This window comes from Eleutherodactylus coqui, chromosome 2 (genome assembly GCF_035609145.1).
Source record: "Eleutherodactylus coqui strain aEleCoq1 chromosome 2, aEleCoq1.hap1, whole genome shotgun sequence".
Lineage (NCBI taxonomy): Eukaryota > Metazoa > Chordata > Amphibia > Anura > Eleutherodactylidae > Eleutherodactylus > Eleutherodactylus coqui.
Window position 1 is genome coordinate 49,950,459 of NC_089838.1, and position 27,792 is coordinate 49,978,250.

The 27,792-nt window shown below is 45.5% G+C and overlaps 1 protein-coding gene across 1 annotated transcript in view; it reads left to right on the forward strand.

Moving 5' to 3' along the window:
* Positions 1-27,472, forward strand: part of TMTC1 (transmembrane O-mannosyltransferase targeting cadherins 1) — a 41,668-nt gene extending 14,196 nt beyond the window's left edge. The window contains exons 9-20 of the mRNA XM_066590868.1: positions 496-617; positions 962-1,129; positions 1,206-1,319; positions 8,581-8,724; positions 10,223-10,331; positions 12,115-12,217; positions 14,498-14,633; positions 17,488-17,632; positions 18,722-18,859; positions 19,396-19,518; positions 19,601-19,678; positions 25,550-27,472. Of these exons, the coding sequence (XP_066446965.1) occupies positions 496-617; positions 962-1,129; positions 1,206-1,319; positions 8,581-8,724; positions 10,223-10,331; positions 12,115-12,217; positions 14,498-14,633; positions 17,488-17,632; positions 18,722-18,859; positions 19,396-19,518; positions 19,601-19,678; positions 25,550-25,831 (1,662 nt within the window). The 3' untranslated portion in view covers positions 25,832-27,472. The remainder of the gene's footprint in view (positions 1-495; positions 618-961; positions 1,130-1,205; positions 1,320-8,580; positions 8,725-10,222; positions 10,332-12,114; positions 12,218-14,497; positions 14,634-17,487; positions 17,633-18,721; positions 18,860-19,395; positions 19,519-19,600; positions 19,679-25,549) is intronic.
* The last annotated feature ends 320 nt before the right edge of the window (positions 27,473-27,792 follow it).

Below are 27,792 nucleotides of genomic sequence, written 5' to 3' on the forward strand. Positions count from 1 at the left end.
AGGGCCACCTGGCCTGCACCTAATACTCTGGCCCCTGGAAAGGGTTCAGTTCATGAAAGCACATTCTTTACTTCCCCCCACACTCAGCTCCAGTGCTTGGAATATAAGGCGTGTGAGAGCTGGGTGGGCCGAGGAGTGAAGATGATCAGCTATAGAAGATTGAATGGAGAAACCGCTTCAGACTGCAGCCAGCGCAAGTGTTTGTGCAATCATGAATTTACCCCTCCCAGCGGCCAGATTCTTAGGTGCCAGGCCAGGCGGCCCTGAACATGCTCTGGAGACCCAGGACAGGCGTCTCATGTCCCCACCTCTGCTTAAACCCCACCTCTGCATAAGCCACACCACTTTTTGTAGTCCCTTTGGGCCTCTATATGGAGGTGTTACATAAAGGCTATATTATCCCCAGATTTGCCCCCTGCTCTGTATATCGTACATGACCGATGTGTCCTATAACGTAATCATATGTCTAGACTCCATGTTCTGTGTGTTCTGCAGAGGGCAGGGCATCGAGAAGTCACGGTCGGTCTTCTCTTCTTGATCTTCCCCTTCATACCGGCCAGTAATCTGTTCTTCAGGGTTGGCTTTGTGGTGGCCGAACGCGTCCTCTACATGCCCAGGTACGATAGACTCTACTATTAAAGGTGTCTATAATTAAAGCTGTGCTTGCTGTCAGTGAATGGACAGGGTCTCAACCAGGTAAACAAGAATGTTCACTGACAGCAAGCAGACAACTGTGAACTTTTTTTGAAAACAGATTTCCTGACATTTTTACAAAATAATGCGGTAACATTGATGAACTTCAGTCACTGGAGTTTCTATAAAAATTTTGGCTTGAATTTGCTCCATGTTTTTGTTGAGTAAGGGGCACCAATACTTTTCTATGTTTTCTCTCCATACGTTATATAGGTTGTAAATACTTTTGTTCAGGTGATTCTATTCTGTGCTTCTCCCCTCTGTCCAGCATGGGTTTCTGTATTCTGTGTGTCCATGGACTGAAGAGACTGTCCTCTAGGGTTGGCCCTCGAGGGTCATCTGCGGTTCCCCTCTGCTTCCTCCTCCTCCTCGTCCTCTTCTCCTGTAAGTCCGTGTCGCAGACTGAGTGCTGGCGCTCCCGGGAGTCGCTGTTCAGGTATAGACTGGAGCAGTAAACTTCAGTGCTGTATTCTCCATATTCGTTGCTCATTGGTCCCTTGTATCATCCACAGATCTGGAGTTCTGACGCTGCCGCACAACGCCAAAGTGCATTACAACTACGCCAATTTTCTGAAAGACCAAAATCGAAAGGAAGAGGCGATAAGCCACTACAAAACCGTCCTAAGGTATAAACCCGCCCGCTGATCATCACTGCGGTAGAGATTCATCCATACAGCTTACAATCTAATTTCTCTACGTAGGATACACAGGGTTCCCCAAGATAAACATTGAAGGCACCTTGAATGTCTGCACAATAGTGACCCAACCCAATCTGCATAAAATGTTGGGTTATTTTGTGTTAGCCACTTGTCTTATCCTCTAGTTACATCCAAAAGATTGGCGTGTGTCAGTACTGTGTTGACAGACACACTCAGGGGCACGCCTACCATGAGGCGACCTCAGTTGGCTGTCTGCAGGACCTCAGGGAGTTGGCAGGTTGCTGCCTGGCTGGTATTTTCTTTTTTACTATCCAAATTAATGGTCTATAAAAATAATTGCCACCTGTTAGCCGGCCACGCAGCAAGTTAAGTGAGTTAAATGCTTATCAGATTGCTGTCTGGCTGGGGTCACTGTTATTACTGGACACTATTACTAGTGGAGCCACTATGGGGTTCACCATTACTACTGGGGCCACTATGGGGGATACTACTACTACTGGGGCATCTATAGGGGCCACTAACGGGGGTCACTATTGCTACTGAGGTGCTAACGGGGCCACTATTACTACTGGGGCCATTATATGGCACATTATTACTACAGAGGCCACTATGGGGTACACTATTACTACTGAGGCTACTATGGGGGACACTATTTCTACTGCGACCACCATGGAGGACACTATTATTGCTTCAGCCACTATAGAGGACTTATTACTACTGCGGCTTCTATGTGGGACATTATTACTACAGGGGGCCACTAATAGGGGGTCACTGTTTCTACTGAGGACGTTAACAGGGTCACTATTACTACTGGGACCACTAATGGGGTCACTATTACTACTGGGACCACTAATGGGGTCCCTATTACTACTAGGACCAATAAAAGGTCCTCACTATTACTATGGGGACCACTGTGGGGTCACTATTACTATGGGGATCACTGTGGGGTCACTATTACTACTGGGACCGCTATTGGGGGGGGGTCACTATTACTACTGGAGCCACTAAGGGGGTCACAATTACTACTGGAGCAACTATGGGGAACACTATTACACTATTGCTATTTGGGCCACTATTGGGAATACTACAAAATCTTTTGAAGCAAAAATTGATATAAGACACTATCTTATTTTCCGGGAAACAGGGTATTATTAATAGAGTCAGTATGGGGGACACCTTTACTACTGGGTTGCTATGGGGGACTATATTTTTACTGGAGACACTATGGAGGACACTATTACTATAGGGGACACCATTACTTCAGAGCCACTATGATGGACACATTCTACTGGGACCACTGTGGAGGGTCACTATTACTACTGGAGCCACTAAGGGATGGGGGGGGGCACAATTACTACCGGGGCCACTTTGGGGAACACTGTTCTGCAGCATCCCAGCGGCCATCTAGACACGAGGGGAACACTATTACTACTGGGCTACTATTGGGGGCAATATTATTACTGGGGACACTAGGTGGGACACTATTAATATTGGGCCCACTATGGGGAGCACCATTACTTTTGGGGCCGCTATGAGGGCCACTATGGGGGGAGGACTTTTACAACTGGGGCACTATGGGGGACATTATTACTACTGAGACCACTATGGGGAACATTATCTCCCCCTCTCCCCCTCTCCCTCTCCCCCTCTCCCCCTCTCCCCCTCTCCCCCTCTCCCCCTCTCCCCCTCTCCCCCTCTCTCCCTCTCTCCCTCTCTCCCTCTCTCCCTCTCTCCCTCTCTCCCTCTCCCCCTCTCCGCCTCTCTCCCCCTCCCTCTCCCTACCCCTCCCCTCCCCCTCCCTCTCCCTACCCCTCCCCCTCCCTCTCCCTACCCCTCCCCCTCCCTCTCCCTACCCCTCCCCCTCCCTCTCCTTCTCCCTCTCCCTCTCTTCTAGCTTTGTGTCATCGGCAAATTTGATCAGTTTCCCATCAATTTCCTCCTCCAGATCATTTACAAAAATGTTGAACAACACTGGGCCTAGGACAGAGCCTTGTGGTACCCCACTTGATACATTCTTCCACTTGGATGTGCAGCCATTTATGACCACTATTTGAGTACGATCATTCAGCCAGTTGTGAATCTACCTAACAGTTGCCTTGTCAATCCCATATTTGGTCATTTTTTCAATAAGTATAGTATGAGATACTTTGTCAAATGCTTTACTAAATTCAAGATATACTATATCCATTGCATTCCCCTGATCAACCCAGTCGGTAATTCTGTCATAGAAGGAAATTAGATTTGTCTGAAATGACTTGTTTGTCACAAACCCATGCTGGCTCTGGTTAATTACTCCATTTGTATCCAAGTACTTGCATACATGCTGTTTAATAATTTGTTCATAGATCTTTCCCGGTATAGAAGTCAGGCTCACAGGCCTGTAGTTTCCTGGATCCACCTTCTTCGCTTTCTTAAAGATAGGGACAGCATTTGCCATTTTCCATTCTTCTGGGACCTCTCCTGTTCTCCAGGAATTTTCAAAGATTATGGCAAGTGGTTCAGCAATTACCTCTGCTGCTTTCTTTAGTATCCTAGGATGTAATTCATCTCGACCTTGAGACTTGAATTCATTTAAGTTAGCTAAGTGTTCCCTCACCATCTCTCTGCTTATAGATAGTGTTCTTTTATTCCCCCAAAAGCACAGGGAAGATCAGTTGATGTTCCATCTACTTTCTGAGAGATAATAGATACAAAATAGGAATTTAAAAGTTTGGCTTTCCCAGCATCATTCTTAACCAATTCACCATTTTCATCTTGTAAGCATCCAATAGCATCTTTGACTTTTCTTTTGCTTTTGACATACCCCCAAATCTTTTCATATTGCTTTCAGCCTTTCTGAGTTCATTAAAATCTGCCTTTCTGAAATCCAACCTTGAGGTCTGAGTTTTTCTAGGTCTTCCTCCCCTTTTATCCAGAATTCAAGGATAGCATAATCACTCCCTTCTAAGGTCCCAGCCACCCTTACTTCCTCAAGCATTTCCTCCCTGTATGTAAGAATTAGGTCAAGATAGCAGATCCTCTTGTTTTCTCTTCAACCTTTTGGAAGATAAAGTTGTCAGCAAGAGCGAATAAGAATTTGTTGTATCCATTACTTTTACCGGAGAGAGATTCCCAACAAATGTCTGGATAGTTACAATCTCCTATGATCACTATGTCATGCTTTTTTGAGAGCTTGGCCATCTGATGTAGAAAGAGTTCATCAATATCTCCTGCTTGTCCAGGTGGCCTATAGTGAATGCCTACTATGATGCTCTGAAGCTTGAATCTCGATAGAGATGAATGTTCTCCTAATAATAATAATCTTTATTTGTATAGTGACAACATATTCCGCAGCGCTTACAAAGACAGGGGGAATACAGAAAGACAAAAATTTCAGAACCACGGTTACATATAGTAATCAGTTGATGGAAACAATAGGGGTGAGGCTAACATACAACACAATACCTCCTCCTCTTTTTGTAGGTCTATTTCTTATAAATAAGTTATATCCTTCGAGCCATGTATTCCAATCATGTGTATCATTCCACCAAGTTTCCGTGATGCCTATGACGTCATATTTCTCTTCCTGTGTTAGGAGCTCCAATTCTCCTTGTTTGTTTCCCATTTGTGTAAAAACATGTTAGTTTGTGATTAGAGATGAGCGAACGTACTCGTCCGAGCTTGATGCTCGGGCGAATATTAGGGTGTTCGGGATGCTCGTTACTCGTAACGAGTACCACGCGATGTTCGGGTTACTTTCACTTTCATCTCTGAGACGTTAGCGCGCTTTTCTGGCCAATTGAAAGACAGGGAAGGCATTACAACTTCCCCCTGCAACGTTCAAGCCCTATACCACCCCCCTGCAGTGAGTGGCTGGCGAGATTAGGTGTCACCCGAGTATTGAAATCTGCCCCTCCCGCGGCTCGCCTCAGATGCATTCTGACATTAGTTCAGGGAAAGTGCTATCGTGTTGGAGCTGCTATAGGGAGAGTGTTAGGAGTATTTTAGGTTTCAAGAACCCCAACGGTCCTTCTTAAGGCCATAAATCTTCTCAATATGCGCTCAATGGGGCCGGCGGCAGCAGCGCCGACCCCATTGAGAACATATAGAAGACAAATCCTTCTTCTCTGCCACAGCTGTAACAGCTGTGGCAGAGAAGAACGATGTTTGCCCATTGAATTCAATGGAACCAGCAATACAGCAGGTTCCACTGAAAGCAATGGGCTGCCGGCGATTGCAGGATGAATTGTCGGGAAGGGGTTAAATATATAACCCCTTCCCTGCAATTCATCCAGAAATGTGTTACAATAAAAATATATACCGGCGTAAAAGGCGACGGGGCGTATAAGACGACCCCCCCAACTGTCACCTTATACGCCGGCAATACAGTGGAGCAAAGAATAAAAATCATTACTTACTTCTTCTGACGTTCTGCGGCGCTCCTGCAGGCTGTCACTCCCTCCTGGTGTTATGCGGTGCTCCTGCAGGCTGTTGCTCCCTCCTGGTTCCCGGCAGAGCATTGATTTCTCTACGGAGGGCTTTAAATCCCCGCCTCCAGAAACACACGTGCCTTCAGCCAATCACAGCCAATGACAATGATGTCATTGAATGGCTGTGATTGGCTGTGTTTCTGGAGGCGGGGATTTCAAGCGCTGCGTCCAGAAAGCAATGGTCTGCCGGGAACCAGGAGGGAGCGACAGCCTGCAGGAGCGCTGCAGAACGTCAGAAGAAGTAAGTAATGATTTTTATTCTTTGCTCCACTGTATTGCCGGCGTATAAGGTGACAGGTAGGGGGTCGTCTTATACGCCCCGTCGCCTTATACGCCGGTATATATTTTTATTGTAACATTTCTGGATGAATTGCAGGGAAGGGGTTATATATTTAACCCCTTCCCGACAATTCATCCTGCGATCGCCGGCAGCCCATTGCTTTCAGTGGAACCTGCTGTATTGCTGGCTCCATTGAATTCAATGGGCTAACATCGTTCTTCTCTGCCACAGCTGTTACAGCTATGGCAGAGGAGAACGATCTTTACGCTGACAGTGCGGGGGGGGCACTCTTGCCGCTATTGTGGCTTAATAGTGGGACCTGGGAATTTGAGATGCAGCCCACCATGTAGCCCCTCGCCTGCCCTATCCGTTGCTGTGTCGTTCCCATCACTTTGTAGAATTGCCCAGATTTTCACACATGAAAACCTTAGCGAGCATCGGCGAAATACAAAAATGCTCGGGTCGCCCATTGACTTCAATGGGGTTCGTTACTCGAAACGAACCCTCGAGCATTGCGAAAATTTCGTCCTGAGTAACGAGCACCCGAGCATTTTGGTGCTCGCTCATCTCTATTTGTGATCGGTGTCTCTTGCTCCTCTACTTTCCTTCAGAATTTTTTGTCTGTGTTCTTTCTTTCCATTTCTAATAGCGAGGTTCTCAAATGTATATTGTTACCTGGCCTTTTACTTCCCTTCCCATATTGTTCTAAATTAAAGCTCTCCTAATGAGTGAAGCAAGGCGCCCACCAAATATATGCTTACCTGTTTTTGTAAGGTGAAACCCATCTCTAGCAAGCAGTCCACCATACGGGTAATTCACTCCATGGTCTAGAAATCCAAATCTTTGCTGACTGCACCATCGATGTAGCCAGTTGTTCACCTCTAGAATCCTGTTCCATCTTCTTATTCCATGGCCATCCACTGGGAGGATGGATGAGAAGACCACCTGTGCTCTTAGTTCCTTCACCTTCTTTCCGAGGTCTTCAAAGTCTCTGCAGATAGTTGCAAGGTCCTTTTTTGCAGTATCATTTGTCCTTACATGTATTAGTAGGAATTGGTGGTGTTCTGTATGACTGAAGAGCCTTGACAGCCTATCAGACACATCTTTGATTTGTGCACGTGGAAGACAGCACACCTCTCGTGAGGTGTCAGGTCTGCAGACAGCGGCCTCTGTACCTCTCAATATGGAGTCCCCACAACCACCACTTTCCTTTTCTTTTTCACAACTGCACTTCTTTTTGTAGGTAGAATAATTTCTTATTGTACCTCTTTTTCCTTCTGCTCAGAAACCAGTACCCGCCCCCCCTGCATGAGAACCTGGTACTGGTTCCCAAGCTGTATGGGTGCTGGCTGACTCCTGATCCTCCTGCTTCTGCAGGTACACTGGACATTTCTTTTCCTTCAACATTTTGAAGACTTGCTTCTACTCTGTCAAGGAAATCATCACCTTCCTTAATAAGTTACAATGCAGCTATTCTCTCCTGAAGACTTTGCACCTTTTCCTCCAATAGAGACACAAGCTTACATTTCTGGCTGGTGAAGTTTGGCTTTTCCTCTGGTCGGTCTGTAAACGTAGCATACGTTGCAGTTTACCAAATGGCTCCTCTCCTTTTCCATGATGTAGTTGATGTCACTTCTAAAAGTCAAGAATTGTAGTGAAATATATAACCTGTAAGATACTACTAAGTGTAGAAGTAATGGCGCACGGTCTGGCGATGTCCTCTGAGCAGCTAGACCTGGCTAATCCCTGCAATCTTCCCATTTACAGTGAGTCTTTGCTCTTCCCAGAATGCACAGGGAATATGCAAATGATCTTCCTGCAGCTCTAATCTCTGGTCTGACGATGTCCTCCGAGCAGCTAGACTCAGCTAATCCCCGCAATCTTCTCGCTTACAGTGATTCTTTGCTCTTCCCAGAATGCACAGGGAATATGCAAATGATCTTCCTGCAGCTCCAATCTCAGGTCTCCATTGGGGCCACTACTGGGGTCAGTAGTACTCAGTTACTTCAGATAACTCCCAATGGTTCAGATATGTGTTGGGTATCTTGTGTATTGACTCTTTAAATGTTTGTGAAATGGGTGGGTGTTTTTTTGCGTTGGGTGGAGAGGGGTGTTGCCATTTCATACTTCGCCACATGGATTAGGTTCTACACTGCTCTGTACTCTAGTGCTGTGAATTATAGGGAACTTTTTTTTTCTGTATAACAAATGACTGTATAATACATTGTATAAACACTACATCTCCCATAATGCACCACTTCTGAGCATACCCAGTGCAGGTATTCAGCCAGCAGTGTCCACACCCTAAAAAGAGGAGGGAGCAGAGACAGTAACCCATGCTGCATGGTTAGTGAACTACTTCCTTGTGCTAAGAGAGCTGGCAGAAAGCCAGTAGGATTTTGAATGCAGCTCCGGATGTGACTGGAGTATTAATAGATATAATTTTGAGCGTTTGCGTCTGTTCTGTTCTCCTCTATAGGTTGTATCCACAGCACTCCAGCGCTCTGAACAACCTTGGCACCTTGACCTTCAACCTTACAGCGGCTGAGGAATATTACAGAAAGGCGCTGGATATCAGCCCGCAGCACAGCCGGGCACTGTTCAATCTGGGCAACCTGCTGAGGTAAGTGGGCACTTCATAGCCTTCTCTACGCTGGGGTAGGCATGCCCAATACAAATGCTCTATTGGGGGAAAGGCAAGAAGGAGCCTGTTGTTATCAGAATAGGTAACGAAAAGATCCCAGGCCCCGATGTAAAGTCTGAAACAAGAGGCCTCAACTAGTACTGGGGTCATCATGTGAGGCAGAGAAATCTGTTGATCCCCCTCATGCTTGAAGATGCAGGTGTTCCTGCAACCCCCACACCTTCTTTGTTTGTGTTGCCTAGTAGTATAGCCGCAGACTTTGGGCTTATAAGGATTTATTCAAATTAACAATTTTTATGTCAAATTTATAGACTAAATAAATTGGTCTGAAATCATATGGAAATAAAGCATATTATTTGTTGGAGTATGCCTTTAAATTTAGAATCAACAATAAGGCTAACAGGATCCGAGTTCTCATGTGTCCAAATAAATTAATGATGATCATCGGAGAAAGAGCAAGAGACATCAACTGTGTGAAGTCACCACTGTGCTCTTTCTGAGGAGCCCAGCCCAGTGTTAGCTTTAGTTATAGTACAAAAGCCTTAAAGGTAGCAAATTATTCTGAAAGTATAGTGCTGATGAAGGAATACATGATGTGACATGTGCATACATTATCTACATTTGATAAGAGCAAGAAAAGGGGATACAACGACTAAATATGGTCTCCAGGAAACGCTTGAGGACGCGCTGCTTCTGTGTGCTTCGGACTAAGCTGTATTAACCCCTGAATAACAAATGTAACACAGGTCATCTTATAAGGCGCAAATTTTAAATAGCTTATGTGAATACATTTTAAAGAATATGTTGTCATCAAAATCTCTCAATAGTGCAGCCTCAGGCTTTAAAGGGGCTGTACCAAGATTAACTTCTATCACTTATATACACTCCTAAGACTCCAACTGATCCCAAGAAGGGAGCTCCATATCACCCTTTTCTGTCACTGCATCCACCTGCAGTAAGCAGGAGATTGAATGGAGTGGCGGTTGCACATGTGATGCCCTGCTTCATTTATTTCAATAGGGCGGATGAGTACAAGCTCTCAGACCCTCCTCTTCACTGCGGCGGGGTGCATTGAGAAGAACAAGAAGGGGATCACAACACCCCTGTTCTCAGGATTGGTGAGGGACTCAGTGGTGAGACCCCCACCGATCCTGTGGATAGATGATTAAAAGTTAATTTTGGTACAACTTTAAGCTGGTAATGGAATTTATTGTCATTAGATTCCTTCAGTAGTGCAGCCAGAGGTCTTGAGCCTGTAAATGGTATGTGGTCATCAGAAGCTCATAGTAGTACAGCTCCAGGCTTTGGGTTCTAAAGGAATGTGTTGTTATCAGAATCTCTCAGTAATACAGCCTCAGGCTTCGAGTGTGTAAGAGGATACATTGTCATCAGTAGTGCAGCCTCAGGCTTCTGGCCTGTAATATTCATATGTTGTCATCACAGTCTCAGTAGTGCTACTTATACATGTCTTCTGCAGGACTCAGGGTAGGAATAAAGAAGCTGAGGTTGTTCTAAGGGAGTCTCTTCTTCATGGCCCATACTTTGCTGATGCATATTCCAGTCTGGGGTCATTGCTGGCCGATCAGGTGAGACTGTAACTTCTTCATCTCTAACTTCAGGTTTGTTGATAAAACATTGTGCTGACTCCTCCTCCTCCTGACTGATGTCATTGTGTTACTGGCCTTCCTTTGTGGAGCAGAGGAACAGAACCATCTGGGAAACACTTGTTTTTACGAGGTCATTAACCTCTATGAAAATTGGTTGTGGATCAAGTCTTTCAAGTCTCCTGCTTTTGTAGCAAGGAATTTACCAGACTCCATAATCTACACTGCATTATTTTTTTTAAACTTTGTCTTTATTAAACAGGTTAAAGCATACATTCAGTGTTATCATAATTTTGCAGGGTTTTTCTTTGCTACACTGCATTATTACCAGGGAGGCAGCATTTCCTGCTTTCTGTGTACCCGCCCCTGCAGAGCAGAGGAGCAGCCCTTACTATGTATTTACTACCAGATGTGTCTGTAGCCTAGAATGCGTAAATCTGCTAGAAAAGTACAACCTATTAATTTACAATATTGACTCAGACGACGGAACCCCGTCCCCCCACATGGGGCAATTGCTACGTTCCTCATATAAGAGTCGTAACCCCATCTCAGTAACCCCTTCCAGCCTGCAGTAACATCTATTGTCTGTTTTTCTGTTGCCCCTCTCATTCATTCATTGTTGAAAGTCTTCAAACTCCAATCACATTGCAGTACTTTGTGACATCTGGGGAATGAGATCTCCCTGGATGTTGACCACAGGCAAACTCCACCCCCGAGTAAATGTAAAGGTGGTTCTGCTGTTTTCTTCAAACCACTCATTTGTCCTTTTATCTCCTTCCCACCCCAGGGCAGATATATACATCTTAGGTAGGATAGGATTAATCAGGAATGACATATATTTACATTATATGGGTGGCGCAGGCTCAGAGTTCAGCCCATGCCATCCAAAGTGGGAGCCAGCTGTGACTGACAGCCAGCCTCCCACTATAACAATGGGAATAGGTGAGAACACAGATCCCCACTGTTAACCCCTTGATTATAGCATGTATGATGTTTAACAGACATCATCGGCCCTTCGCAATGAAATCATGGAGGGACGATGGCAACTGGACGCCAGTCAGTGTTATCCGAGTCTGCCATGGCTTGCCATAAGCAGGAATAGTTGATAATACAATGCAGTACAAATGTACTGTGGTGTGTTATCTGAGCGATCTTGAGATTATACATTCAAGTCCCTTATAGAAACGCACCAAAAAAAAAAAAGATCTGTCAAAAAGAACATGTAAAAAAAATGCAAAAAAAAAACTTTTTTCACGCACTTTAACTTTATATTAAAAAAAATCTGTAGTGACTTGCACAAAAAAATTGAACTCTTTTTATCCCGCATGGCAAACTCTACAAGAAAAAAGCAAAGAAACTGAACCAAAGTGCTTTTATTGTTCATTTCGTCTACCAAAGAACATGATAAAAGTAATCCCTAAAATTCATATGTAACCCATGATAGCAATAGTACAGCTCGCCACGCAAAAAATAAGCCCTCACAGAACTCCATACATGTACAAATAAAAAAGTTATGGCTCTTGAAAAATGGAGGTGAAAATCCCTAAAAATTGTCACGTCCGGAGGTCCAAAATAGGTGGCATCACTTAGGGGTTTAAGGAACTCTCCACCCAAGACTGGTACACTGGTGCATAGTCTGAGGGGGCGGGACATGATTCAAGGAACAGCAAAGATAGAGTCTATGTCATGCTTCGCCCCTCAGAACACAGAATGATGGGAAATCAGAAAATACCCAGGTTATATTCATTTCTTATTCTCTCCCCAGAAGAGACATCAAGAAGCTGAGGAAGTTTACCTGACTGGCGTGAAGAACTGCCCCGAGAGCTCTGACCTGCAGAACAATTATGGGGTGTTTCTGGTAGATGTGGGTGAGAGTTTTATTAATTTATTATATATGTATTGCTGTTTCATCTATGACCTAGTGGATTCCAGCTAGCTGCATGAAGAACTTTGAATGCAGTTCTTAATGTGATTGGAGTATAAGGTATGATGTGACTCAGGATCATGGCGAAGACATTGCATATCTTGGTGCACTGAATTATGGGAGCTGCTCAGCTGAGCATTTAAAGGGGTTGTCCCGCCGTGACAAATGCATCTATATACTTCTGTATGGTTATTACAAAGCACTTTGTAATATAATGTGTGCTTTGTAAATACGCCATACAGAAGATATATACTTACCTGATCCGGTGCCCCCCCCTATATTTACCTGTCCGTTGCCTTGGCTTCGACCATTCCTTGGCTCTTCTCCCATTAGTCGGTCTTCTCCTATCAGTCGCGCAGGCGCTGTAGATCTTCTGGCTGCTCAGGTCCCTGTGAACGCGCCTGATGCAGGCGCATGCGCAGTCTTCTCCTGGCTTCCCCTGGCTCCGGCAGACAGAAGAGGAGTAGCTTCCCCTGGCGGACCTTCCTTCTGTGCTGGGTAAGTCAATGAGAAGGGGGTGTGGTTGGTCTGTGGGAGGGGGCGGCCTCTCACTTGTGGCTGGGGGGGGTTGGTCAGGAGTCAGCTCGGGCTGTCACTTTGCGCGGCGGGGGGCTAATCGGACGCGGGCTGTCACCTTGCGGAGGGGGGGTTGCGGGAGTCGGGTTCGGGCTGTCAGTTAGCGGGGGGAAGGGTTGTGCGGTAATCGGGCGTGGGCTGTCACTTTGCGGGGTGGGGGGGTGCAGGAGTCGGGCGCGGGCTGTCACTTTGCGGGGGGGGGGGATAGACTTCTTGTGGGGTGGGTTTGCGGTCACATAGACTTCTTGTGGGGTGGGTGTGCGGTCACATAGACTTCTTGTGGGGTGGGTGTGCGGTCACATAGACTTCTTGTGGGGTGGGTGTGCGGTCACATAGACTTCTTGTGGGGTGGGTGTGCGGTCACATAGACTTCTTGTGGGTGGGTGTGCGGTCACATAGACTTCTTGTGGGGTGGGTGTGCGGTCACATAGACTTCTGGCGGGGGTGGGTGTGCGGTCACATAGACTTCTGGCGAGGGCGGGTGTGCGGTCACATAGACTTCTGGCGGGGGCGGGTGTGCGGTCACATAGACTTCTGGCGGGGTGGGTGTGCGGTCACATAGACTTCTGGCGGGGGCGGGTGTGCGGTCACATAGACTTCTGGCGGGGGCGAGTGTGCGGTCACATAGACTTCTGGCGGGGGCGAGTGTGCGGTCACATAGACTTCTGGCGGGGGCGGGTGTGCGGTCACATAGACTTCTGGTGGGGGCGGGTGTGCGGTCACATAGACTTCAGGTGGGGGCGGGTGTGCGGTCACATAGACTTCTGGCAGAGCTGGATGCAAGAGTGCACTTTGGGGTGGGGAACTGTGGGGGGGAGGGCATTGTGGTCGGTGACACTGGAGGGGGGAACTGTGGTGGGGGCATTGTGGGGGGGTGCACTGTGGAGTGGCATGTGGGTGGTGGGGGCACCGAGGGGGTGTACTGTGGAGGGCACTGTGGTGCTACTTTCACTTTCAATAAGCAGAGAATCGCGATCCTCTGCTTATTGAAAGTGCTGCTACAGATCAGGATCTCCTGCTACTGCTGTGACAGCTGTTAGCAGGAGATTCCTTCATCCCCCCGGCATGTCCCATCATCACTGGACACTGTTGTCACAGTGTCCAGTGATGAGGGGACATGTCGGGGGGATGAAGGAATCTCCTGCTAACAGCTGTCACAGCAGTAAGCAGGAGATCGCACTGCTCTGCTATTGCTTTGAATAGAGCCGCCGGCTGCCGGCTCCATTCAAAGCAGTGAAGCGTGCATGACGCCGGTCCTCCAGTCATGTGACCGGCATCATCGGGAGCACGCACGCTGAGGAGAGAGGCAGCAGTGCATGATGGGAACTACCCAGCGGCGCCATCTTTAAAAAGTTCTTCAGGCAAGCTTTATAAGGGGAAGAAAAGGAATAAAAAGGTGAAGAAAATATCTTTTTTTTATGGGAAAGGCTGTTGTGTGTGATGCTTCTCCTCTACAGGGCATTTATGGGATAAAAAAAATTAGTTTGGGCAGCGGGACAACCCCTTTAAGGGTGTGTCTTTCAGCATAGTCCTGTCCAGTTTACGGTCAGCAGAATTGTAGATGCAGCTTTGGTTGTGACTAGAGTATAAGACCATCTAATTATTTCTGATTTACAGAGCTTACATTCTTGGATTCATTATCTTCTAGGATCTCCGCAGAAAGCCGTCTCTCATTACCTTCTTGCACTGCAGTTACGTCCCAATCATCACGTAGCTATGCTCAACCTTGGTCGCCTCTATCGTTCCCTTAACCAAAATTCAGAGGCAGAGACATGGTACAAAAAGTAAGAGCAAGGCAGAGGGTGATGTTTATGGACATGGGAGTGGGGGTTCTGTTATAAAGAAGATGTCTCTCCAATCATAGGGGGCAAAGCTTCATTATCCTGATACAAAGCTCTAATTCCCCTGAATAGACAGTGTTATAAGAGAAAGTGCTGCCTGAAGCCACCACTAGGGGGACCTCACAACATACAATATTTATATAGCCACTATTACCGTAGAGAGAGTTCACTACATACAGATTTATACAGCAACCATAAGTGGAAGCTAACTACATACTTATTTATACAGCCACCACTAGAGAGTGCTCAATACATACAGTGTTTTACAGGCACCATTAGAGTGAGTTCACTACATACAGCTTTATAAAGCCACTGCTACAGGCAGCTCACTAAATACAATATTTATATAGCCACCACTAGAGGGAGCTCATAACATACAGATTTATACAGCCACCATTAAAGGGGTTGTCTCGCGAAATCAAGTGGGGTTATACACTTCTGTATGGCCATATTAATGCACTTTGTAATGTACATCGTGCATTAAATATGAGCCATACAGAAGTTATTCCACTTACCTGCTCCGTTGCTAGCGTCCTCGTCTCCATGGTTCAGTCTAAATTCGCTGGCAGCTTGCTTTTTTAGACGCGCTTGCGCAGTCCGGTCTTCTCCTCTCAGCACGAGCCGCTTCAGTGTGCTCGCCGCTACAGCTCTTCTGCGCATGCGCAGACGAGCTGTCACTGCTCGGGAGCGCGCTGGAGTGGCCATTCTGTACCATCCTCTGTTAGAGGAAGGTGCAGAGCCGCCCAGCTGTCCCGAGAAGCCGCCCAGCTGTCCCGAGAAGCCGCCCAGCTGTCCCGCCGTCCTGCCGTCCTGCCGCCCAGGTAAGTGATGGGCCGGGGGGCTGCCGCTGTGCCGGGGGGGGGGAAGCTGCCGCTGTGCCAGGGGAGGGGCTGTCGCTGTGCCGGGAAGGGGGGGGGGCTGTTGCTGTGCCGGGGGGGGGCTGCCGCTGTGCCGGGGGGGGCTGTCGCTGTGTCGGGGGGGGGCTGTCGCTGGGCCGGGGGGGCTGCCGCTGGGCCGGGGGGGCCTTCGTCTGTTGTCAGGGGTCTAGCGCCGGTTACCTGCTGCCTGGCGGTGGGTGACTGTGTGCCGTGGTCGGCCGCGTTCAATCCAGGGGTCCGGTCGGCGGCTGCGGGGCGTCTGGTTGTCAGGGAGACACAGCTGGTAGCGTCTCGGGAGTGCGCACGTCGGGCTACAGCAAGCGATGGGAAAAGAGCCGGCGGCCATCTTGGGGAAACTTTTATAAGTTGCTGAAACGCTGGAACTGTAAGTACAAACCAGCTAGAAAAGTCATATACAGGGGGGCTTAGTAATGTATGCTTAATTAGGGGGACTGGGCAAAAAAAAAAATTCACTGCTTCCTCGAGACAACCCCTTTAAGGAGAGCTCACCACTTACATATGTATACAGTCACTGCTAGAGGGAATTCGCTACGTATAGATTTGTAAATGCTGTGTGTAGCCACGGGAAGGTGGCTACACACAGTTGCACATAGCCACCACTAGTGGAAGCTTACTACAGTACATAAATATTTATACAGCCATTACTAGAGGAAGCCACCATTAGAGCAAGCTAATTACATACATATCTTTACAACCACCACTAGAGGGAGCTCACTACATACAGATTTATACAGTCACTATTAGAGGGAGTGCCCCATATAAATATTTATACAGCCGCCACTAGTAGGATCTTGGTGCATACAGATTAATATAGGTTATACATTGACCTCAGTAGTAGCACAGTATGCATTGAGCATGCCCTAGTGGTGGCTGCCAGCAGGCAGGACTTCATTTAACTGATTTTTTTCCTGCAGCTTTCCTTTAACCCCTTAAGTACTAGGGTGTTTTTTCCTAAAGCACCAGACACGTTTTAGGGATTTTACCCATGTGATGGTATTACTGCCCTATTTTGTTTTCTTTCTACTATCAAAATGATTTTTGCAGCATTTTTTTTCATGACATATAGGGTTATTTTTTAATACATATTTACATTGAATTAACTTTTTTTTCCGTTTTATTAGGGGGAAAGCTATCAATAATATTTTTTTTATTTATAGTTGTTTATTTTTTAAATTAGTTTATTTACTCTAAAATAAAGTACAGGAATGGATTCCTCAGTTGTCTTGACATATAATTTGTATAGTTTCAGATCACAGGGTGCATGTGGCAACTGTTTAGGTTGGTGTCAGTGATATGGGTCATTTTCATATATATATATATATAACTTATTCTGTAATTTTTTTGTAACGATCTTTTTAACACCTCTGTCCCCCATGATGTCATATAAGACCTCTGGGGATCATTCACATTGTTATTTCTTTTTTAAAATTTCACACTTTTCCACTGTAATTTGGGCATCCATAGGAGCCCCAGTTAGAAGAGAAAACATCCCCCTGTAGTGACAGTAGTCACTGGCAGAGCTGATCTTGGTCTGCTAGGACCCTGCAGCTCTGCTGTGGCAGTGGGCACACGGCGGTCACGTGATTGCCGGGTTGCATAACGGAAGTTACACATCCGCTTTCTTGCTTTACTACATAGCACTCATTGAGTGCTTCTGCTTTCTCCTCTGGGTCCTCAGCTGTCACTGATATCCGAGGACCCCACCTCCTCCTGCTACATTGCAGGAACTTTTATCCTGTGTCGTATTTTTACCATCGACCGGGATTAAAGTACAGGAATAAGGGCCATGAATTTATGCTGCTTAGTCCTTTAGGGGTTAAGAATGCTGTGCGATATGTTTCTGTCCTGAAGAGCTGACACTTCACCCCATGATTTTCTCTGTCATTTCTGACTACCAGGGCTCTGCAGATATCCCGAGATATTGATGTGATCTCCCCCCTTGGAGCGTTGTATTATAACACAGGACAATACGATGAAGCCTTGCATCTGTACAAGGAGGCGGCGGTGCTGCACCCGCACAGCGTCCAGATGCGCCTGTCACTGGTGAGCAGAGGCTCCTGTAGTCATTCTCTTCTGTAGAATTGGCGGAAGCTTGAATGGCAGAACCAACTGGGGATTGCAAAACTTTTGTAACCAGAAAGAATACCCCAAAATAAGTGTCCACGACAGGACTGCAGAGATTATTATTTATAAAAAAATATTTATTGAGAATTACATATATGATCAAAACAGTTAAAAAGCAGAACATGAAGGAAATGTAGCATCAACACATGGGAAATACATCTCCAAGGTCACACATATAAGAAGCTCCCAAAGAAAATCATGCTCATATTAACCTACAATAGGTGCAACCAAGCTCAATGTCATGCATATAATAAAGTGTTACTAACCGAGGGTCTGGAAATCACTGCGCCCCAATGCGCACGTTTCGCCCTCAGCTTCCCACAGTAACTATCCTTTTTTGTTTGGTCCCCACAGTAATAAGCCCCTTTTCATGGCCCTCAACAGTAATAAGCCCCGTTTCCTTGCTTTCACAGTAATAAGCCCCTTTTTGTGGCCACCACAGTAATAAGTCCCTCTTTGTGGCCCCCATAGTAATAAGCCCCTCTTTGTGGCCCCCACAATAATAAGCCCCTCTTTGTGGCCCCCAGAGTAATAAGCCCCTCTTTGTGGCCCTCAAAGTAATAAGCCCCTCTTTGTGGCCCTCAAAGTAATAAGCCCCTCTTTGTGGCCCCCAAAGTAATAAGCCCCTCTCTATGGCCCCCACAATAATTAGACCCTTTTTGCAGCCTCCACAGTAGTTAGCTGCTGCTGTAGCCCCACAGTAATTGGCCCCTTTGCTGGGCAGGTTCTAAAGTGCCTGAATGCAGTAAAATAAAAAAAATACCATACTCCCCTTTTTTTACTTCCCAATCTCAACTCCCCTCCCAGCAGTCGGTCACATGTGTCTGAGCATGTGACATCAGCAGCTAATAGTAGTAGCGGTCACATGGTCAGATGGCATATGATCACACTTCCTGAAAGTGAGTAGAAAGTGACCCAGTCGCGGGAGGAGAGGAAAAAGTCTCACTCCAGATGTTCTGCACAGTCGTCGGGTATGGGGGTGACTCTGTTTTCTCCTGATTCCTGCAGGCACAAGTCCAGGCTGTGATGGGACTGACACAAGAGGCCGAGGCTCTTACTCGCCTCATAGCAGATGAAGTTCCTAACTGCATTGAATGTTTCCGGTTGCTCTCCGCAATCTACAGCAAACAAGAAGACCACGCTAAGGTGACGAATCCTCTACTTAATGACACCCCAGCTTTTTCAACTGGGACCCAAGTTTAGAACCCATATCTATTAGACAGAACAAATTGTGGCTGCAGGGAGCATCTATTGCTCTGGAGGCCCCGGCACATCCATGCATTTTACATGCAGCCTGTTGATTTCTATAGGCACTAGGTGTAAACTTTATTTCTCTTGTGGTGGCACTGCAGTGAAATTGAACATTTGCTTCCCTCACCCATTGAGAGCTGATCATTGGGCAACCTGTAATCAGCTACATAAAGGACCCTTCTACCAAAAATGAAATTTTAAAAGCAGACAGCCCCTTTAAGTCCTCTTTAACGTTGCTGTTTAAACGCGTTTCACAATTAGCTGCTGCGTCTCCCTTTCTGCACTTACAGTGGAAAGATCTGTCTGTCACTCCAATATCCATTAAATCATCTCTATATTCCTAAAACTGGAACAGCGTTTCGAACTGTTACCCAACTAATGCCAGCTTTGGCATTATGTCTCTCTGATGGGACCTGCGTCTTCCTCCACAGGCTCTGGACATGATTGATGTCGCTCTGCAAATGAAACCTCAAGACCCTAAAATAACCTCGGAGCTTTACTTCACCAAAGGGAATCAGCTACGTGAGCTTAACCGGCTGGAAGAGGCCTTCCAGGTACCCCAACATTGTGTAGAATTACTGTACAATCTATTTTTATTAGAGACTGGGGCAGGTTTTTGATGTTTTTGTCTCTTAGAGTTATAGCCGTGTGGTAGATCTGAGCCCGAAACAAGCCCAGGCCTGTATGAACATGGGAGGCATCAAGCACATTCAGGTAACTGGGAGACTATAGTGTGTGTCCTAAACACGAATCAGAGACCAGCTTGTTGATTGTTTCCCCTCCAATAGAACAATATCTCATTGGGGGAATATCTACTACACCAGTAGACTCAACGTCAAAACGCATTGGTCCACATTAAAAAAGTAACTAGTTTCCATGTGTTCATGTCACTATGCAACTTTAAATATTCACTGACATGCGAAAAGTCAAAAGACAGGAAATAATGTCATATATGATCCCCTCTAGCCTGACGAGGTGCAGCAACTCAACGTGCCATCGATTCCACAAATAGGATCTTGGGGGTCAATTGATATCTGCACCACGTCTCATAATTGCTGTCCGCACCATTCATAGAAACTCTCCAGAATGCTCCTCCAACCAATTCTGGACAACTTGGGCCTGATGACCTGGAGCATTATCCTGCTGAAATATCCATCATAGTGGGGGTACGTGAAGTCCATGAAGGGCTGCAAATGATCACCAAGCAGTGAAACGTAGCAGGCACCAGTCGATGAGAACACACCCCACACTGGTATGGAGCCACCACCAGCCTGCACAGTGTCTTGTTGATAACTGGGGTCCATAGCTTCATGGGGTCTGTGCCACACACGAACTCTACCATCAGCCTGAGACAATTGGTACCATGACTCATTAGACCTCAACACATGTTGCTAGTCCTCTAGGGTCAGATGCGGCGCTGTGTCTGATATCATGGTGTTGACAGTGCCTGTTGAAGATACCAAATTACAGGGTATCTCAAAAGTTCTGAAACTCCCATGTAGAATGAAAATGGTTTGGCAGACGATGATCAAATTTTATTATACAAGCTGCGGGTAAAGGGGGAAACCTGTTCGTCAATGTCACCAAAATGACGGCCATTTTGAATATCGCTATTATGGATTTAACTCTAATGTTTCTAATTGGAAGGTAGGATTTCACCAGAAAAATAGTAGCGTGCTTCGTTTTAACATCATGTTAACACAGTGGTTTTTCTTCATTAATGGCAATGTGAAAGATGCCATTATCTCAAAGCTAAACGTGTTGAGATCGTCTTCCATCAGGTGTTGCAGCATCTACAACCTGAGGATGACATTTATGCATGGACAAAATTTGCTATTTGGAGGCACAGCTAACCCCACATTCTTGAGACAGACGACGAGTGCTACATTGTTGGCTCTTCGTGAATGAGGCCAGAATTGTAGTTGCCTGGTGCTGCATCAGTAACGGTTTTTGGTCATCCAGATTTTGGCTTTTTTGCCTGTTTCTCACAATTTGGAAAAGTTTGGCCTCTGCACTGGGGGTAATGAGAGGCCCAGTTGGGTGGCCTTGATTTAAATCTGCAGCGATGACGTGAGCTTCGTTCTCATGGCTAGTTCTGTTTGAGATAACGCCATCATACACATTATCTGTAATGAGGAGAAATCACTGTGGTAACATGCAAACTAAATAAAGTTATGATAAAATGAAACACACCATTGTTTTTAGGGTGAAATTCTCCACCAGTTTGATATATCACACACCCGGAAGTAACGCCATTTCCTCATCAGTGTACCTATCGCTATCCCAGGACTTTTGAGGTGTCAGTGTAGATTGCTTTATATGAATACTAGCGTACCCGTCGCGCGTTGCTGCGAAGACAGACATACATACATACTTCGTTTTTATATATCTAGATGACGGCAGCAGCGACCTCTGAGGTTTTGTAGGCCGCTGCTTCCCCCTTGCGGGCTGAATAAAATAGCCGTTGTGTGAGAATCGCTGGGGGGGGGGGGGAGACATTCTTACTGCTGGGAGAATTGCTGGGGGGGGGGGGGGGAGACATTCTTACTGCTGGGAGAATTGATGGGGGGGGGGGGAGACATTCTTACTGCTGGGAGAATTGCTGGGGGGGGGGATGGGAGACATTCTGACTGCTGGGAGAATCGCTGGGGGGGGATGGGCGACATTCTGACTGCTGGGAGAATCGCTGGGGGGGGATGGGCGACATTCTGACTGCTGGGAGAATCGCTGGCGGGGGAGTGGAGGCATGACTGCTGGGAGAATCGTTGGGGGGAGGGGGGCATGGTGACTGCCAAGAAAATCTCTGTGGGGGAAGGGGGGCATGATGACTGCCAGGAGAACCGCTGGGGGGGAGCCATTATGACTGCTGGGGGAACCACTTGGGGGGAGGGGGGCATTATTATTGCTGGCGGACAGCTGGGGGTGGCATTGTGACTGCTGGTGGACCACTGGGGGGGGGGGGGTATTATGACTGCTGGGGGAACCGCTGGGGGGGGGGAGCGGGCATTATTACTGCTGGGGGACCGCTGGGGTATGTCACTCTTATTACTAATGGGGGGAGTGTCACTATTATTACTGCTGTGGGATGTCACTATTACCGCTGGGGTATGTGTACATGTGGCAGAAATGGGCAGGGCTCTTTCAGAATAGACCGGGTGCAGATTTTGACTGCTTTTTAGATGCGGAAATGCTGCAGAATTTTCCACAGAAATCTCCGCTGAGGACATTCTGCAGTATTTCCGCGTCCAAAAAGCAGTCAGAATCTGCACCCGGTCTATTCTGAAACAGCCTTGTCCTTTTTAGAACGACGGGGGTAAAATCATACGTTGTGATAAGCCCCGCCCCCTGACGTGTTGGCACTTTGCGATACATAAGTGGGTTTTGGGTTGTAGTTTGGGCACTCGGTCCCTAAAAGGTTCGCCATCACTGGCCGAGTACATGTTTGCCCACTTCCAACTCCAATGGAGACTGACTGTAAATGGCTGGCGTGCTATAATATATATGGTTCCAAGCTGTACGTGTCATTGCATACAGTCTATCTATCTATCTATCTATCTGGGTTATTGCTTACAGTCTATCTATCTATCTATCTATCTATCTATCTATCTATCTATCTATCTATCTATCAGGGTTATTGCATACAGTCTATCTATCTATCTATCTATCTATCTATCTATCTATCTATCTATCTATGACATCAGGAAATGAGAGAATTAGATTTTGTAGGCCGCTGCTTCCCCCTTGCGGGCTGAATAAAATAGCCGTTGGGTGGAACATACAATTTATCCGGCTGCTGTGGCTTCTTAGGAAGATATCCTAGTACTTGTTTACCCACTTCCAACTCCAATGGTAATTGGCTGGCGTGCTCTAGTGGTTCCAAGCTGTACGTGTCATAATAGAGCCTTAATGACATCACAATGCAGCTTTATAGAACATGTTGGGGCATGTTCAAGGGCGTCCGATGTTGATGACATCAGTGATGACATCACAATAGCAGGTGGCTTACTTATTCGATCTACGTGGGGGGGGGGCGTAACTTTCGACGACGCTCGCGCGCCATTTATCGTAGGATATTTGTACTATGCCTATAATCTTCCCAGGAGTGTACTTAACAACTTCCCAAAGTTTCATGGCGATCGGATGAATGGTGTAGTAGCGCATAAAGGACAAACAGACACGCACGCAGACACGCACGCACGCAGACAGACATACATTCAATTTTATATATATAGATGGGGTTACTAATGGGGGGAGTGTCACTATTATTACTGCTGTGGGATGTCACTATTATCGCTGGGGTGAAGGTGTCACTATTACCGCTGGGGTATGTGTACATGTGGCAGAAATGGGCAGGGCTCTTTCAGAATAGACCGGGTGCAGATTTTGACTGCTTTTTAGATGCGGAAATGCTGCAGAATTTTCCACAGAAATCTCCGCTGAGGACATTCTGCAGTATTTCCGCGTCCAAAAAGCAGTCAGAATCTGCACCCGGTCTATTCTGAAACAGCCTTGTCCTTTTTAGAACGACGGGGGTAAAATCATACGTTGTGATAAGCCCCGCCCCCTGACGTGTTGGCACTTTGCGATACATAAGTGGGTTTTGGGTTGTAGTTTGGGCACTCGGTCCCTAAAAGGTTCGCCATCACTGGCCGAGTACATGTTTGCCCACTTCCAACTCCAATGGAGACTGACTGTAAATGGCTGGCGTGCTATAATATATATGGTTCCAAGCTGTACGTGTCATTGCATACAGTCTATCTATCTATCTATCTATCTATCTATCTATCTATCTATCTATCTATCTATCTATCTATCTATCTATCTATCTATCTGGGTTATTGCTTACAGTCTATCTATCTATCTATCAGGGTTATTGCATACAGTCTATCTATCTATCTATCTATCTATCTATGACATCAGGAAATGAGAGAATTAGATTTTGTAGGCCGCTGCTTCCCCCTTGCGGGCTGAATAAAATAGCCGTTGGGTGGAACATACAATTTATCCGGCTGCTGTGGCTTCTTAGGAAGATATCCTAGTACTTGTTTACCCATTTCCAACTCCAATGGTAATTGGCTGGCGTGCTCTAGTGGTTCCAAGCTGTACGTGTCATAATAGAGCCTTAATGACATCACAATGCAGCTTTATAGAACATGTTGGGGCATGTTCAAGGGCGTCCGATGTTGATGACATCAGTGATGACATCACAATAGCAGGTGGCTTACTTATTCGATCTACGTGGGGGGGGGGCGTAACTTTCGACGACGCTCGCGCGCCATTTATCGTAGGATATTTGTACTATGCCTATAATCTTCCCAGGAGTGTACTTAACAACTTCCCAAAGTTTCATGGCGATCGGATGAATGGTGTAGTAGCGCATAAAGGACAAACAGACACGCACGCAGACACGCACGCACGCAGACAGACATACATTCAATTTTATATATATAGATTCAGTAAAGTCCTGGCCAGTGTCACATCTAAAGCAACATTAACAATACGGCTATCTGCAAGCGTGTGGGTGAAGGACACATCCTAGACAGCTTAGTCTGTGTTCATCTTAGCGACAGAGTTTCCATTTGGAACCTCCCTTGCCGATTTCCGCGAAAATTCTGGAGGAAATAGCACAGCATGTTGTACTATTACAGCACTGTTTTAGTTCCGTCATAAGACTGATCCGTTCGGCATGTATGGGTGCTCATTTTTTGCAGGACAGCCTGTAGTTTTTATTGGTATCATTTTGGGGCTACATACAATGTTTTGATCGCTTTTTATTCCATTTTTTCCTGGAGACAGGGTGACCAAAACAGGAGTTCTTGCATTGCATTTTTTTGTAACTACATTCACCATTTGGGATTAATATTGTGATATTTCATTAAATTGGACCTTTATGCATTCGGCAATACCAATTTTTACATTTATTTGTTTGTTTAATGTGAGAATTAGGAAATGAGGGGGTTTAATAAAACTTTTAATGCTATTTATTTTTTGTAATAACTTTATTTTTACTTTTTTTTAGTCCTTGCAGGGAACTTGGGTTTGCAATTTGATCACCTGTACAGTATAATGCAATACTGTGGTACTGCAAGGTCACAACCCTTTTTTAAATTTTCGTTTTTGCCTCCTCACTTTAAAAAAATCTTACCTTTTTTTCCCCCATTTACATAGCTACATGAGGCCTTGTTTTTTTGCAGAATGAGATGCATTTCTCAGTGATACTATTTAATGCACCATATAATATACTGAAAACTGAAAAAAAATTTCAAGTGGAGTGAAAAGAAAAAAAATGTAATTCCGTCATCTTTGTGGTGGGTTTCTTGTTTCTACAATGTACATTTTGCAATATAAAGGGTTAACAACCACGATCTGTGTTATCTCTGATTGTGGCTCCTGGGGGCTGGTATCCGCTATTAAAGACAGTTTATACTCACCAAGTCACATCATTTGTTGTGGAAGCCTATATATGTCTTAAGTGTACAGGGCATATGCAGGTAGGATGTATATAGCCAATTGGCTGCCAGGAAGGAGTTAAAGTTGTCTTCACTTTATTCTGCCATTAATTTTCTCGCTGTATATCTTCTCTAGGGTGATTACATTGCTGCCAGAACCTATTATAAGAAGGCGGCCATGCTGGATCCCGACAGCAAGTTACTGAAAGAAAATCTTGCTAAACTTCAGCGCCTAGAAAGTAAGTTACAAGGAAATAAAGGGAGAGATGCAGGATCTCCATCGATGGACCACCAGAGCAGGAGCAGTGGACAATCCGAAAAAGCTGCTAGTGGACCCTATGGAGGAGAGGACAAAAGAAATGCTGAGAAACCCATCAGAGAAACAGAAAATTCTGCAGCTGAATTACCAAAGATATAAGATTCAGAAGACAAGTGTGAAAGAAGAGACCGATGAGATGCTGGAAAGAGAAGAAGCATGCCAAGGTCTGGAGGAGATGCCAAGGTCTAGAGGAGATGCAAGCTCTGCAGAAGTTGCAAGATCTGGAGACTTGGTGCAGAAAACCTCAGAGAGCTCTACTTGACCTTAAATCATCCTTAAGTCAGACCACAAAGTTGTAACATGGATGGCAACACCCAGTTGTTGGGCAGCTTGGCATCTCCATGCCCACCTCAGGATCTCCAAGTTTAAAGGTTCTCCACATGGGCACAATCTGTGTAAGGCGCAGCCTTCTATCGTGTCCTGACTCTGCCTCACCAACCACGGGGTTCAGTGGAAGTGAAGAAGAGTAGGTGGTGGTGGACATGTACCACTTTCTTCTCTTCCTCACTTTCCTTGGCAGTTGTCAGTCATCCTATAAAAGATGCAGTCATCCTTTGGAAGGTGTATATCACACTGCTACAGCTGTCGGTCATCCTTTGATAGCTGTAAATGATCAGAAAGCTCGTCCATCCAATCCACTGGCTTTATATAAATGGCCAGAATGGCAGCAACGTATACTATGGCGCAGAGGTCATTTTTCTTTTCTACGTGTTTTGCTTTCCATGGCGCTGTTTTAATTCTTAGTATATAAAGCTGGCACCACCTCCTATTATATCCTGTACACAATATTATACACCGAAAACAACAGTTAATCTGAACAAGCAGAGTTGTAGTGTAACTTATGGGGGAAAAACAAGGTGGCAGCTTAAATCACTGACATCAGAAATGAGAAATCAGAAATACAGGACAGCTCAGCGTCGTCCGATATAATCTACCTAAGAGTACAGATAACGTCTATTGGCCCATCTACGAATTAGTGCAATATGCATGCTGCAGTAAAGGAATGCAAGAATATGAAACGCGTAGAAATCTTTGCGTGGCAATCTTTGCATGTCGTGGTCTTGTGATACGTGTGATTTCTGTTGTATGTGCACAGAAATGTGATGGATTTTACTGCATGCTGGCCGGAAAGATGTTGTTGACAATGAAGAAATGCGTTTCGCTTTTTATATATATTTACAATGTCTATTGGTTTTCAAAGCACAGACCGAGCCTACAAGCCTAACCGTAATAATAGTCCAATCATAAATTATTGAATGTAATATATATATATTGTACCGCGGTATAAAGTTTTATAGCAGAGAGCGATGCAGAAGTGTCCTATTTTTTTACACCAAAATATATATATATTTAACAAAAGATCTATAAATCATCCCGATATTTTTAAGCATTTCCTTCATAACCGAGATGAATGTTGCATTATCTGAAGATACTGAACCTCGTGTGTAAAGACTGCAGGATGCCCTCAACAAACAATCAAATTCTGGAATTAAAGGAGAGATCTGACTGTTATGTTTTACGCCTGGTTCTTCTGCATCAGGCTCAGTATTAATATGGCTTGTAATGTATCCTTTATTTATTGAGAACGGCTAGCGGCTGCTGATATATATGGGAATTGTCAATGTGCTCTACTGAATTTGTAAGGATGGAATTTATGTTCTATATTGTGGCTGTGAATATAAAGTTATATATGTCATAGTGTGATGTTACAGAAATAAAGTGAGACGTTTATTCTTTGTAGACAGTGTGTCAGTGTGTAATGTAACTACAAAAATGTTCTATAATGCCGCTCTCTAAGTACAAGAATGTAACCACTATAATACTGTCTCCTATGTACATTAATATAACTACTATAATACTGCCCCCTATGTACAAGAATATAACTACTATAGTACTGCTCCCTATGTACAAGAATATAACTACTATAATACTGCCTTCCTATGTACAAGATTATAACTACTATAATACTGCTCCCTATGTACAAGAATAGAATTACTATAATACTTCCTCCTAGGTACAAGAATATAACTACTATAATACTGCCCCCTGTGCACAAGAAT